At 45.1% G+C, this 13,969-nt stretch overlaps 1 protein-coding gene across 4 annotated transcripts in view; it reads right to left on the bottom strand.

Annotated features, from left to right (window-relative positions):
- Positions 1 to 1,037: 1,037 nt before the first annotated feature.
- Positions 1,038 to 13,969, bottom strand: part of LOC112230921 (NMDA receptor synaptonuclear signaling and neuronal migration factor) — a 46,168-nt gene continuing 33,236 nt past the window's right edge. For 2 of the 4 annotated variants that reach the window (XM_042311475.1, XM_042311476.1), the window contains 10 exons: positions 12,076 to 12,128; positions 11,378 to 11,467; positions 9,722 to 9,849; positions 8,876 to 8,959; positions 8,615 to 8,648; positions 7,883 to 7,953; positions 7,547 to 7,626; positions 6,080 to 6,182; positions 4,438 to 4,513; positions 1,038 to 1,732 (listed from right to left, as the gene is read on the bottom strand). In XM_042311475.1, the coding sequence (XP_042167409.1) occupies positions 1,635 to 1,732; positions 4,438 to 4,513; positions 6,080 to 6,182; positions 7,547 to 7,626; positions 7,883 to 7,953; positions 8,615 to 8,648; positions 8,876 to 8,959; positions 9,722 to 9,849; positions 11,378 to 11,467; positions 12,076 to 12,128 (817 nt within the window). In that variant the 3' untranslated portion in view covers positions 1,038 to 1,634. The remainder of the gene's footprint in view (positions 1,733 to 4,437; positions 4,514 to 6,079; positions 6,183 to 7,546; positions 7,627 to 7,882; positions 7,954 to 8,614; positions 8,649 to 8,875; positions 8,960 to 9,721; positions 9,850 to 11,377; positions 11,468 to 12,075; positions 12,129 to 13,969) is intronic. The other 2 variants (XM_042311477.1, XM_042311478.1) reach the window with 1 other exon arrangement.

Here is a 13,969-nt window from a genome sequence, read left to right as displayed (position 1 = left end):
ATCTCACCCCGTGGGGTCAAAATGATCACAAGAACGGTGAGCAAAAATCCCAGAACCACACGGGGGGACCTAGTGAATGACCTGCAGAGAGCTGGGACCAAAGTAACAAAGGCTACCATCAGTAACACACTACGCCACCAGGGACTCAAATCCTGCAGTGCCAGACGTGTCCCCCAGCTTAAGCCAGTACATGTCCAGGCCCGTCTGAAGTTTGCTAGAGAGCATTTGGATGATCCAGAAGAAGATTGGGAGAATGTCATATGGTCAGATGAAACCAAAATATAACTTTTTGGTAAAAACTCAACTCGTCGTGTTTGGAGGACAAAGAATGCTGAGTTGCATCCAAAGAACTCCATACCTACTGTGAAGCATGGGGGTGGAAACATCATGCTTTGGGGCTGTTTTCTGCAAAGGACCAGGACGACTGATCCGTGTAAAGGAAAGAATGAATGGGGCCATGTATCATGAGATTTTGAGTGAAAACCTCCTTCCATCAGCAAGGGCATCCATCAGCAAGGGCATTGAAGATGAAATGTGGCTTTCAGCATGACAATGATCCCAAACACACCGCACGGGTAATGAAGGAGTGGATTCGTAAGAAGCATTTCAAGGTCCTGGAGTGGCCTAGCCAGTCTCCAGATCTCAACCCCATAGAAAATCTTTGGAGGGAGTTGAAAGTCCGTGTTGCCCAGCAACAGCCCCAAAACATCACTGCTCTAGAGGAGATCTGCATGGAGGAATGGGCCAAAATACCAGCAACAGTGTGTGAAAACCTTGTGAAGACTTACAGGAAACGTTTGACCTCTGTCATTGCCAACAAAGGGTATATAACAAAGTATTAAGATAAACTTTTGTTATTGACCAAATACTTATTTTCCACCATAATTTGCAAATAAATTCATAAAAATCCTACAATGTGATTTTCTGGATTTTTTAAAATCATTTTGTCTGTTATAGTTGAAGTGTACCTGTGATGAAAATTACAGGCCTCTCTCATCTTTTTAAGTGGGAGAACTTGCACAATTGGTGGCTGACGAAATACTTTTTTGCCCCACTGTACATACACACCTACATATGGATTGAATTTTTGCTTTTCCAATCCGGATTTCTCTGAGAGGTCCAACCAGAACAGAACCAGACAATTGTCCTTTAAAGTGCTATGAGCACCTCAAACATGATAATACATGTTTTTGTTCCTCGTTTCATAAAGGGAGAGAGCAAGAGCACAGAAGATCTCTCTCCCGTTCTACTCGTTCACTCTTTCTCTCCATCTTCAGGTCTTGTTGTCTTTCTAGAATCCCTTCTGCTTGGGTGTCTCTCTTTTTGACCCTCGAACCTTAGTGGTTGCGAAGGCGGTGAAGAGGCGGGTTGAAATAAATAACACACAGCACCATGACAGCTGCCATGTCACCCCTCGCCTCCTCCTCGACCTCTCTATCACTCCTGTCCCTCTTCTCTTCGTCCTCCTCTTCATCACCCCCCTCTCCCAGTCCTCTCCTGGATGAAAGCAGGTGTGATAGATGTTACAGTGGGGCTGAGCAGTAGGGTTGAGTTGAGCAGTGGTGTTCAGTAGGTCCTCCTGTCCCAGTATAGACTGCATGTATTCTACAGGACGGACTTGACTTGGAGCCCCGTCATAAAAGATCCTCGTAGTCCAGGAGTTTAGAGTGCTGGCGAGTTTTCCACAGGCGGAAGAGACGGAAGTCAAAGTACATCTCAATCATCTCTTTTCCTGGATAAAAGAAGGTACAGTGGAGGCTCAATTATGCGTTTCACATCAGGGCACCTTACCTTGTTAATAATACAAAGGATTTGCTAATTTATATGTTGCCCTCAGGCGATTGCACCTTAAAGCGGCAATCAGCAGCTGAAACAATTACAAAGCGTCCTCTCCGCCCCTGTTTCGGTAAAAAGCTGAGGGATGGGGCTGGAGAAACGTAACCACTCTCGGATTAATAGAGGGAGCTATGGATGCAAAGACTGACCATGCATGATATCAAAATGATAGTTTTAACCATGTCTGTGGCTATATAGTGTCTGTTTACAGTTGCTTTATTTACAAACATTGGAGTAAAACAAGTTTATATGTTGGGTTCTGATGGGGTATGACAGTTGAACTAAGCTCATGAGGCATTTTATAAGTTATATTCTTCAACAATCAATAGGTACATATCATTCATTAATAAGTCCAAAAATGGATGTAGCAACTGCTGATTGCCCCGTTAATACACTGTATGTGTTACACACAGATATCGAATGTGAAAATAATCTCTTTAACATTTGACTTGTTATTCTCAATAACAATATAATTTACAATGAATGGTTCAACTTCTACCATCTATCATTGTGTGTTGACACTGTGTCATTAACTGTTCAGGGAGCATCCAGCTAGCACATAACGTTCTGAGAACGATATGTTCCTTAAGGCCATGATACACTGACAATTTGGAGAGGCAATGTTTGCTGCAACTATTTTACATTGAAAATGAGCAACTTTTTACTTTCTGGGGAATCTTGATCAGCAGCGCCACCCAGTGAGCAATTTGTAGGAATCCTCCAATCAGAGCACAAATATTGGTCATGTGATCAGTCTGCTGTTCCAAAATATTTTGGAAAACATGGCAACCATTTTTCAGCTGAAGTGAGAAAAAATCTACTCCCATGTTGGAGTGAGATGTTGGCCATTAACGTCTCTTATGTTTCTCACTACAACATTATATCATGATATGTTAATACGTACATACACGTTAATACATACATACTGTGTTCAGTTTGTCATGTTTAACTGACAAAAATATCCACGGTGGTGTGCATGTTAATCGATTAGCATGCTAACGGCAATCCATAATAAGTCAATGGGACAAACAGGCTAGTTGGTTAGCTAGCTAGCCATGCAGATTTCATTTTTCGCTTTAAATAGTTTTTGTATGTTTAACTAGCTGGTTAGCTTACCATTTACACTTCCGTGCTTAGAATTGTCAAGTAATATGTTTTCTAAATCTAGTTATCCTTATGTCTGCATTGGCAGTAGGTATGAGTGCATAACCAGGGCACAGGCAACACCTCTTTGTTGCTTGTTTGCTAGCTGATAAATTCCAGTTCAGATGTGGGCGTTAACAGCCAACAACAAGCTATAGGAGATGAGTAAATAAATGGGGAACTTGAGTTTGAAATTGATATATGCTGCTTCATATGAAATCTATTATTCATGTCCATGTTGCTCACTGCTCATCATTGCTCCAGTGTCTCATACCCCCCACTCTGTTGCCAGCAACATTGCTCTGCAATATTGCCTCAAAGAAATTGCCAGTGTATCATGGCCTTTAGAGCTTGGTGAGAGTGAATCTCATATGGTTATTTGCATAGAACCTTCCCACAACTTTTTGGGAATGGTACAGCATAGTTGCTTGGATTTGGAACATTCTCAGCACATTTACGGAACTTGACAAAAAAAAACGTTGTTTCTTGGTATTTCATTACATTAACAGAACGCTTCCTAAAGGTTCGAACATGGGCACATTTAATTTAAATGTTGGTAATGTTATAGGAATGTTCTCCAACTGGTTTGACACTGGGAATCATCTCAAATATTTCAGAGAACATTAATGAACAACGTTCTTCTGTGGGAATTTCAGTACTTCAGCATAACGTTTCCTACAGGTTCCGACATGGTTCTGTTTAAAGTCATGTTTTCAAATTGCTCTGAGAACGCTAAGAAAAACTTTAGTAACATTCAGAGAACGTTCTAAGAACGTTTAAAAACATATACATTCTGTTAACAACATCAACAAAAGTAATTGGCCACACCTGATCTTAATGAGTGCTTGTTTTCTTTGTATTGGGGTCTGTTTTAATAGGCTAAATTAACAGCTTGCGTAAAAAAATGGAATGCTAGCTCCATCCTGGTGGTGCAATGGACTAATTCCATAGATAGAGAACAGAAGATTAGTTTCCATGTGTCCTACCTGTGCTTGGAGTAATAAAACAAAGTTAACCCAAAATAAGGTAGCAGTATTATTAAAAGTCTTATTGAAACATTTAGTGAACGTTTTAAAGAAGTTAATCAAAAACCTCCAAATTACCTATAATTTCCATTCTCAGAGTTAATAACACCTCCCAGGAAAATGTTCAAAGAACCTCCCTGCAACCTAAAAATAAACGTTCCCATAAATGTTCCCTTATGTTCTCCGAATGTTGAAAAAAAGTTAAATTTTACCGGTCACGAAACGCATGGCTTCGTTCCCACACAATGTGAAACCAAATACATACGTTCCCGCTACCGCCAAGGAACCAAATGTGCTAGCTGGGCAGGTTTGTTTGACCCTCTCCACAGTGCCATTTACCTTGCAGACCCTATCTAAACTCACAACAAAATATAGTGGGAAAGGTAGAGAGGGAGGGAAGGAGAGGAGAGTGTATGTCGCTGACAGTCCTCACCCTGCGCAGACAGTTCCAGTGGCGACTCGAATTCGATGGAGTAAGGCCTCATCAGGTTCTTCAACTTCTGGAACAGCTGTTGGCCAAAGATAAGAACAGACACCAATTAATCCTCCAGCCTGGCTCTCCCTCTTCACCGGGGGGGCTTGGACCTCGAAAGGACCCAGCCCAGCTCCAAGCTTTTAGGCTATGAGAGAGAGAGAGAGAGAGAGAGAGTGAGAGAGAGTGAGAGAGAGAGAGTGAGAGAGAGTGAGAGAGAGAGAGAGAGAGAGAGAGAGAGAGAGAGAGAGAGAGAAATATACGTGTGTGTAGAAGAAAACGTTTTAAAGGCATCCAGTGATTGCCGGTCGCTGTGCTTTGCTTCTTCTGTATAAACAACATGATGCTGTGCTCTGTGATGACACTCTGAGGAACACACTTCTTTCATACTCACCGCTGGAGACGTGCGCATGTGGAGAATCAAATAATTAACTCATCTGTAATTTAATGGGCTCTAGAAGCTCTGGCTGACAACTCTCATTCTGGGAGCCTTTGCTTTAGTGTTTTATTGAAGCTAGCTTGATTTCTCTTCATCGAGCACAACAGTCTCCACTCAGCAGCAAGCCCATCCTAGCTGTTTTTCTGATCTGCCAATCTGTCTCCCAGTAAATACACCCTGCCAATACACATAGAATGCTAATGTGCTGGGAGTATTGAGTCAAGGCCAAGAGGGAGAATTCTAAGAACCAGTTCCCAAGAGCCTGAATTCTGAGGATCCGAATACTTGAAGTGTAAATTATGATGTATCATCCAGTCAATATGCGATAAATGTAAGTGTGTTAACCCTCGCAAGGCTTCCGGCCAGGCGGCATCCCTAGCCGCGTCCTCAGAGTATGCATAGACCAGCTGGCTGGAGTGTTTACGGACATATTCAATCTCTCCCTATCCCAGTCTGCTTTCCCCACTTGCTTCAAGATGTCCAACACTGTTCCTGTACCCAAGAAAGCAAAGGTAACTGAACTAAATGACTATCACTTCTGTCATCACAAAGTGCTTTGAGAGGCTAGTTAAGGAACATATCACCTCTACCTTACCTGACACCCTAGATCCACTTAAATTTGCTTTACGCCCCAATAGATCCACAGACGATGCAATCGCCATTACTCTGCACACTGCCCTATCCCATCTGGACAAGAGGAATACCTGTGTAAGAATGCTGTTTATTGACTACAGCTCAGCATTCAACACCATAGTACCCTCCAAACTCATCAATAAGCTTGAGGCCCTGGGTCTAAACCCGCCCTGTGCAAGTGGGTCCTGGACTTCCTGATGGGCCCCCAGGTGGTGAAGGTAGGAAACAACATCTCCACTTCGCTGATCCGCAAACAATGGTGCGTGCTCAGCCCCTTCCTGTACTCCATTCGCGCCTCCAACTCAATCATCAAGTTTTCAGATGACACAACAGTAGTAGGCCTCATTACCAACACTGAGGAGACAGAGGAGGGAGAGAAGTGAAGAGAGAGGAGGGAGAGAAGTAGAGAGAGAGGAGGGAAAGATGTAGAGAGAGAGGAGGGAGAGAAGTAGGGAGATGAGTAGAGAGAGAAGAGGGAGAGAAAAGAAAAAGAGGGAATATCTACCCTCTTCATTGAGAACTGTAGTGTACCTTCTCTCCATTGGGGTTTCCCAGGACGTAGCAGCCCATAATGTGGATGAGGTTGGGTTCAGGGTTCACTTTGCTCATAAACCGACTCAGCCTCCTCCAGAACCTGTTGTAGGAGGACGACATGGTTCAGTTACAACAATACTGCTGCTCTAACAGTACTAACAGAGAGACAGATACTGTATGTATACGTCCCAAATGACACCCTATTGAGCAGGGCCCTTAGGGTTCTGGTAAAAAAAATAGTGCACTGTATATGGAAAAGGGTTCCACAATGTCAAAAGTTGTGCACTGTAAATGCAATACAGTGCCATTTGGGATCCATCCAGGTACTGTATGAAGAGTATGACCGCTGTATGAAGAGTATGACCGCTGTATGAAGAGTATGACCGCTGTATGAAGAGTATGACCGCTGTATGAAGAGTATGACCGCTGTATGAAGAGTATGACCGCTGTATGAAGAGTATGACCGCTGTATGAAGAGTATGACCGCTGTATGAAGAGTATGACCGCTGTATGAAAAGAGTATGACCGCTGTATGAAGAGTATGACCGCTGTATGAAGAGTATGACCGCTGTATGAAGAGTATGACCGCTGTATGAAGAGTATGACCGCTGTATGAAGAGTATGACCGCTGTATGAAGAGTATGACCGCTGTATGAAGAGTATGACCGCTGTATGAAGAGTATGACCGCTGTATGAAGAGTATGACCGCTGTATGAAAGTATGACCGCTGTATATGACCGCTGTATGAAGAGTATGACCACTGTATGAAGAGTATGACCGCTGTATGAAGAGTATGACCTGCTGTATGAAGAGTATGACCGCTGTATGAAGAGTATGACCACTGTATGAAGAGTATGACCGCTGCATGAAGATGACCGCTATGAGTATGACCGCTGCATGAAGAGTATGACCGCTGTATGAAGAGTATGACCGCTGTATGAAGAGTATGACCGCTGTATGAAGAGTATGACCACTGCATGAAGAGTATGACCGCTGCATGAAGAGTATGACCGCTGCATGAAGAGTATGACCGCTGCATGAAGAGTATGACCGCTGCATGAAGAGTATGACCGCTGCATGAAGAGTATGACCGCTGTATGAAGAGTATGACCACTGTATGAAGAGTATGACTGCTGTATGAAGAGTATGACCGCTGTATGAAGAGTATGACCACTGTATGAAGAGTATGACCGCTGTATGAAGAGTATGACCGCTACATGAAGAGTATGACCGCTGCATGAAGAGTATGACTGCTGTATGAAGAGTATGACCGCTGTATGAAGAGTATGACCACTGCATGAAGAGTATGACCGCTGCATGAAGAGTATGACCGCTGCATGAAGAGTATGACCGCTGTATGAAGAGTATGACCGCTGTATGAAGAGTATGACCGCTGTATGAAGAGTATGACCGCTGTATGAAGAGTATGACCGCTGTATGAAGAGTATGACTGATGACACTAACTGGCTCATGTCCTCTTCTTTCTCCACCTTGGCGAATGTGGCCACTTTATTCTTCAACAGGTACAGATGCCCTGGACCTCCCTATAAAAGACCCACTGCTTTTCAAGTTCACAGTCAAGATTCAAACCAACACCACTACCTGGCAATCACAGGAAATGCAGTAGTCAAACAATTAGCCCCTCCACTCCAGCGTTTCAAATCGCTAATTGAATTGTTATCTATCTTCCCGCTGGGATTTACATTCAACCTAACAAGGGTTTTCTTTTGTCCTTTCAAAATCATTGTCATCTCTCTTTCTCCCCTATCTTTCTCTCGCTCTACTCTCCCCCTGTCTCACCTGACAGAAGATGAGCATCCTCCAGATTCTGCTCCCTCTCCTGTAGGCTGTTAGCTTCTTCTCAATCTCCTCTGTGGAGAGAGAGCAAGAGAGTGGGGTTAGAGACAGAGAAAGAGAGAGGGGTTAGAGACAGAGAAAGAGAGAGGGGTTAGAGAGAGAGAAAGAGAGAGGGGTTAGAGAGAGAGAGAAAGAGAGAGGGGTTGGAGAGAGGGACAGAGAGAGGGGTTGGAGAGAGGGACAGAGAGAGGGACAGAGAGAGGGGTTTGAGAGAGGGGTTAGAGAGAGAGAAAGAGAGAGGGGTTGGAGAGAGGGACAGAGAGAGGGGTTGGAGAGAGGGACAGAGAGAGGGGTTGGAGAGAGGGACAGAGAGAGGGGTTAGAGAGAGAGACAGAGAGAGGGGTTGGAGAGAGAGACAGAGAGGGGTTGGAGAGAGAGGGGTTGGAGAGAGGGACAGAGAGAGGGACAGAGAGAGGGACAGAGAGGGACAGAGAGAGGGATTGGAGAGAGGGACAGGGAGTACAGTTAAAACATCATTTCTCCACACAAAAAGCCAGCAGTATGGAACACTGCATTATTCTCACAAACACGTAATGCATCCCAAATGGAACACTAGTCCCTACATAGTTCACTACCTTTGACCGGAGCCGATAACAAAATTAGTGCACTACATAGGGAATAAGGTGCCATTTGGGACTAATAAAGACAAAGTCACATAAAGGGCAGTTTACCTACCGAGGATATCATCAAACGTAGCATGTTCATGGTCCTGGAGATACAGAGACATGATATCCACTCAATATCCATTCACTGAATATTATGCATGATAATTGATTTATCATATGTGCAGACATAGAGAACAAGTTGATGGTGTCAAGTTCGTGTGTGTGTGTGTGTGTGTGTTTGTGTGTGTCAAAGCATAGCAGTTGGCTAGATACTGCTCTGTTCCAGCTGTTGTATGCACGTGTGTACTTGATCATAAATGCTTCCACTCACATAGAGGATAGGGATGATTGAGGGGTCATCCCTGCGGATGATGGTGGGAACGTACTCCGCCTTGGGGACTTTGGAGGAGATCAGCTGAGAGTGAGAGACGGAGAAAGAATAGAGAAGAAGAAGATGGAAGAGAAAGGAGTGTCACATTCACTTGTCCCTCTCTGTCTTTAAACCAATGCCTGCTGGGCCCTTAACATTCCTTATTCATACTAGTATGTCTGAGCAGCCAAGATGCATTATATCTGTGGCTCTTTACTGCCATTCAACGGGATTGGAGTCAATTCCACTTTATTTCAGTCAGTTAAGGATCTAAAAATAGCCCATTTATATCTGTACGTTATTTTTTTTGTTTGTTCACAAGCTTAATTTCCATTCATGTGTTGAAGAATCACAACAACCTTGCTATTCCAACTCAGTAAACATGTTCACATGCAGACGAGTCTCGGGAAATAAAAACCCTATCAGACAGACAACCCTCCCACCCAATCACAAGTTTGGGTAGGCAGGGCTTACAAATTACAGGACAGAGGCAGACACAATGTGGTCCCAGATAACCACAACCAGTCAGTGGTGGTAAGCTTGTGATGGTAATGTCATGGCGCATGCAAACTACTCACTTGTGAAATACACTCATTGAAAATATCCTCTGCGAGCTCCATCTAGCTAGCTAGCGGAAATGTTTACAGCAGGACATGAGCAGATAGTGCTCTGGACGGATATCCGGCATGCGTACCAACTCTGCCCTTTCCTCTCTTCCAAACTGATGGAACATTGGTACATTGTTGAAGGCGACCGTGGTCTGTCTAGAGAGACTACACCGGAATTTTGCAAACCCTAGTCCCTCACCATGATTTTGGGTGGGATGAAGTCATCTCCCTCACAGGCAAGTCTCTCCATCTCCCTCTCCTCCTCCCAGTCTAGCTCCTCACGCTCCCCCTCATCCAGGGTCCCACACGAGGCAGGCAGGTCCCCACCTGACCCCCCGACACAAAGAGCAGGCACACCGTCAGAAAGAGAGAGAGAAAGAGAGGGTGAGAGGAGGGAGGTGACGGGAGAGAGATGGGACGAGGGGAGACAGGGAGTAAGAGAGTGGGGCGGAGAGGAAGGGAAGAGCAAGAGAGACAGAGAGGGAGGGAGGGAGGGAGGGAGGGAGGGAGGGAGGGAGGGAGGGAGGGAGGGAGGGAGGGAGGGAGGGAGGGAGAAGGGAGGGAAAGAAAGTGACAGTGAGGCACAAAGAGAAACAGACGTGAAGCGACAGAGAATAACAACCTTCCAGATAGGTGCAAGAAGATGAGAAACAAAGGAACATCGTCTAGTCAAAAAGGAGAGAAGAAAATGAATGAGTAGGTAAAAAGGAGAATGGGAAAGGTGACAGGGTAGAGACACCGATTGTGTCAACCATTATGAGGAAAAATATTGGACTGTCAGAGAAGGAGAGAAATACATGACACAAATAGACAATTCAAATGCCATCAACACTAACCTCTATCAGCAGACTATCAGACACACCATGGCACAAAGTAGATGGAAAAACAGAAAACAAACACACAAACATTCAAAAACTACAGAGAAAAACACATGCCGACACACAAATATACAGTACACACACACACTCCCAGACCTGAGCTTCACACATACATATACAGTACACACACACACTCCCAGACCTGAGCTTCACACATACATATACAGTACACACACACACTCCCAGACCTGAGCTTCACACATACATATACAGTACACACACACACTCCCAGACCTGAGCTTCACACATACATATACAGTACACACACACACTCCCAGACCTGAGCTTCACACATACATATACAGTACACACACACACTCCCAGACCTGAGCTTCACACATACATATACAGTACACACACACTCCCAGACCTGAGCTTCACACACTCCCAGACCTGAGCTTGACACACTCCCAGACCTGAGCTTCACACATACATATACAGTACACACACACACTCCCAGACCTGAGCTTCACACACTCCCAGACCTGAGCTTGACACACTCCCAGACCTGAGCTTGACACACTCCCAGACCTGAGACAAACCATTTGAGACAAATACTCACAGAGAAAGCAAGAGAGCATCACAAACTTGGAGACAGACCCACGGTCAGAGGAAGACAGACAGTGTCAGAATCAACAGCAGACACAGCTGATTAGCGTGTGTGTGTTGTGTGTGTTGTGTGTGTGTGTTGTGCGTGTTGTGTGAATGTGTGTATTTGATCATAAATGCTTTTCAAGGCTTAATGCTCCAGCATCAGGGTTGGGGTCAATTCCACTTTAATTCCAGTCAGTTCAGGTGTTAAACCAAATTCCAATTCAAAACGTTCCTCAATGACAAGCATGGAAGAGAACTGGAATAGGAATGAACTGGAATTGACCACCACAAACTCTGTTTAGCGTACTTGTGTATGAGTGTGTTTTCCTGTGCCCAGTTTGTGAGTGTCTGAGTGAGTGTGTATAGTGACTGTATTGACTCACTGTCTCTGGGGTCATGTGGAGAGTCATTCTTGACAGGGGTGGGGTCACTCCAGGAGCGGTTGAAACTCATCGCTCTACGCTCGGCAAATGCTAGTGCAGGTGGGGAGAGAGAGTCACACACCCACGCACCGCACACACATCCTGAACACACACACCCTGAACACACACACCCTGAACACACACACCCTGAACACCCAACCCAACACCCACCGCACATGGGCCGTTGTAGTCACACACAAGCAAGCACACATACACACGCGTATACACACGTGCGCGCACAGACACAGACACACACACACACACACACACACACACACACACACACACACACTCCTCTCCAGAGGACACACTGGGTGGGTGAGTTTTGGCTCGGTGCAACATGACCAGCCTCACAAATGAGAGACTGAGGAGATCTCCCATTCGTTAGCTTAAAGTCTCACATATCCAGACCACCTACGCCTCAACACCAGCATAAACACACACACGTAGGTTTATCAAACGTGTGCCAACACACACACACACACACACTCACCGGTGCACAACGGCATGCCACACACCGATACACACATCACACACAAGGCCATGCATAATCCCCGGCATGCATGAACACAAAGTCAACAAAACACAAAACCACTGATGGAGGGCGGACATGTTGGGAGAACACACAGCACACAGCACACAGTAACACTGTGACTCACTCTGTGCCTTCATCCTCCTGCTGCCCACCATTCTGAGATGCTTCCGGAAGTTCCTGTGGGCAGATTGGGCATGAGGAGAATAACAAGAGGAGACAGTCAAAATCACTTAGAGGAAGAAGTGAATTAATAAGGGAAGGAGAGTGGCTGTGTCCGAAATGGCACTCTAAATAGTGCACTACTTTTGACACACACAGGAACACAACACTATGGAAAGCAGTGCACTAAATAGGGAATAGGCTGCCATAATAAGATTTTAAAAAGTGACGGAGACATGAAAATAAATGTAATTGAAGATTTTCGATTGAATTGCTTCATCATTTAGATCAGTCAGGTGAGTGCTTTGAGTAACAGAGGAAAATTCAACTGCTACTGCATACCCTCTAGTATCTGTCACCTGCTGTCAGCTGCTGCTACTGTATATTCAACACCACTGCCCTTTTCCAGATGCTTCTGACCAGACGTAGACATGTTTCAACCTGTTTCCTTTAGTAGCCTAGATCCCAAAACAGACAATACAGAGACGCCTTCTTCATTGATAAAAGTGTTCCGGCTTTAAGGCTTCCGCTTTAAGGGACATTTCACGAATGGTTCGCTTGTCGTTCCCTATTAATTCCATTCTGTATAATTGCTATTTTCGAAGAGATAAACACCTGATCTCTCTGGCCAACCCCCCTCACAATATGTGACATCTCTCCAACACGCCATGCGATTGCTCTCCGCGGCTACAACATGTGTTGGTGAAAGGGTCAAAAATAGCCACTGCGTGTGGGTGGATGCATGCGAGACATGAGGAGGCCGGAGTGAGAGAGAGAAAGGGAGAAAGAAGCGAGGGAGAAAGAACGAGTCCTTGTGTTTTACCCCCCCCAGGAACATTGTTCACCAACAATGAATGATAATCCAATCGTCACCTCATTTCACTCACAGAGTCAAACAAAACTCAGTCGGACTAGCTTTATATTGTGATTAAAACACTCCTTTCTCAAACCTTCCCTAACCCTAAAGCGGAGCAGGCCTCGTCACTATCTTCACGTGTTGGATGGCGGGAATGTGAGCTGATAGAATGAAGTGGAACAAAGTCTAGCTATCCTCTTTTTCCCCGCATGCCTACAGACTAGAGACACGCAGCAGGTCCCCCTAATGAGTGGATGAAAGAGAAGGAGAGACCCCCCTCTACACACTCAGACATCTATCTATCTATCTATCTATCTATCTATCTATCTATCTATCTATCTATCTATCTATCTATCTATCTATCTATCTATCTATCTATCTATCTATCTATCTATCTATCTATGCTGCTCACGCGTTAAGGGCCGCTCTGATGCTCCTCTGGCGGTATGTCCCCCTTTTCTCCCTCCTCTCTCCCTCTGTGTACGCTGCTCCAATGCACCTCTCGTCCTCTCTTTTCCCCATCTCTTTCTCCCTACCTCACTATCCCTCTGCCTCCCTACCTCCTCCAGCTCTGTCTACCTCTCCTTCTCTCCCTCTCTCTTTATACCTCTCTATGTCCAGACAGAGGGGAGGGTGGTCTGTTGCTCCTCCATTAACCAGTTGAGGCTTCGTGCCACAGTAAACTTCTACTGCAGCAGCTTGGCATTGTGGGAAAACATCTGTCCATTCGTCTGCCCAGCTGAATCTGCCTAACCTTACGTAAGCAGGCGTAAAAGAAAATGCCTGAGTGGAGTTCCCACATCCGGTTTCAGAGGAAAAGGAATTAGTTGTATCCCTGGAAATCGGATGCATCCAGGTGTTGGCCACACCGCTAAGCCTCTGCCAGTAATGGGTTCACTCCCAAAGTCAGCTGCCCAGGAGTTAGCTTTAGCCTCGTTAGCATCGCTAACTATCTAACTAGGCCCCATATGCAGTTGCTCATGGGTTTTTAGCCTTGTTACTG

Source organism: Oncorhynchus tshawytscha, linkage group LG33 (genome assembly GCF_018296145.1).
Source record: "Oncorhynchus tshawytscha isolate Ot180627B linkage group LG33, Otsh_v2.0, whole genome shotgun sequence".
NCBI classification, from domain to species: Eukaryota; Metazoa; Chordata; class Actinopteri; order Salmoniformes; family Salmonidae; genus Oncorhynchus; species Oncorhynchus tshawytscha.
This window is presented reverse-complemented; position numbering and strand designations above follow the sequence as displayed.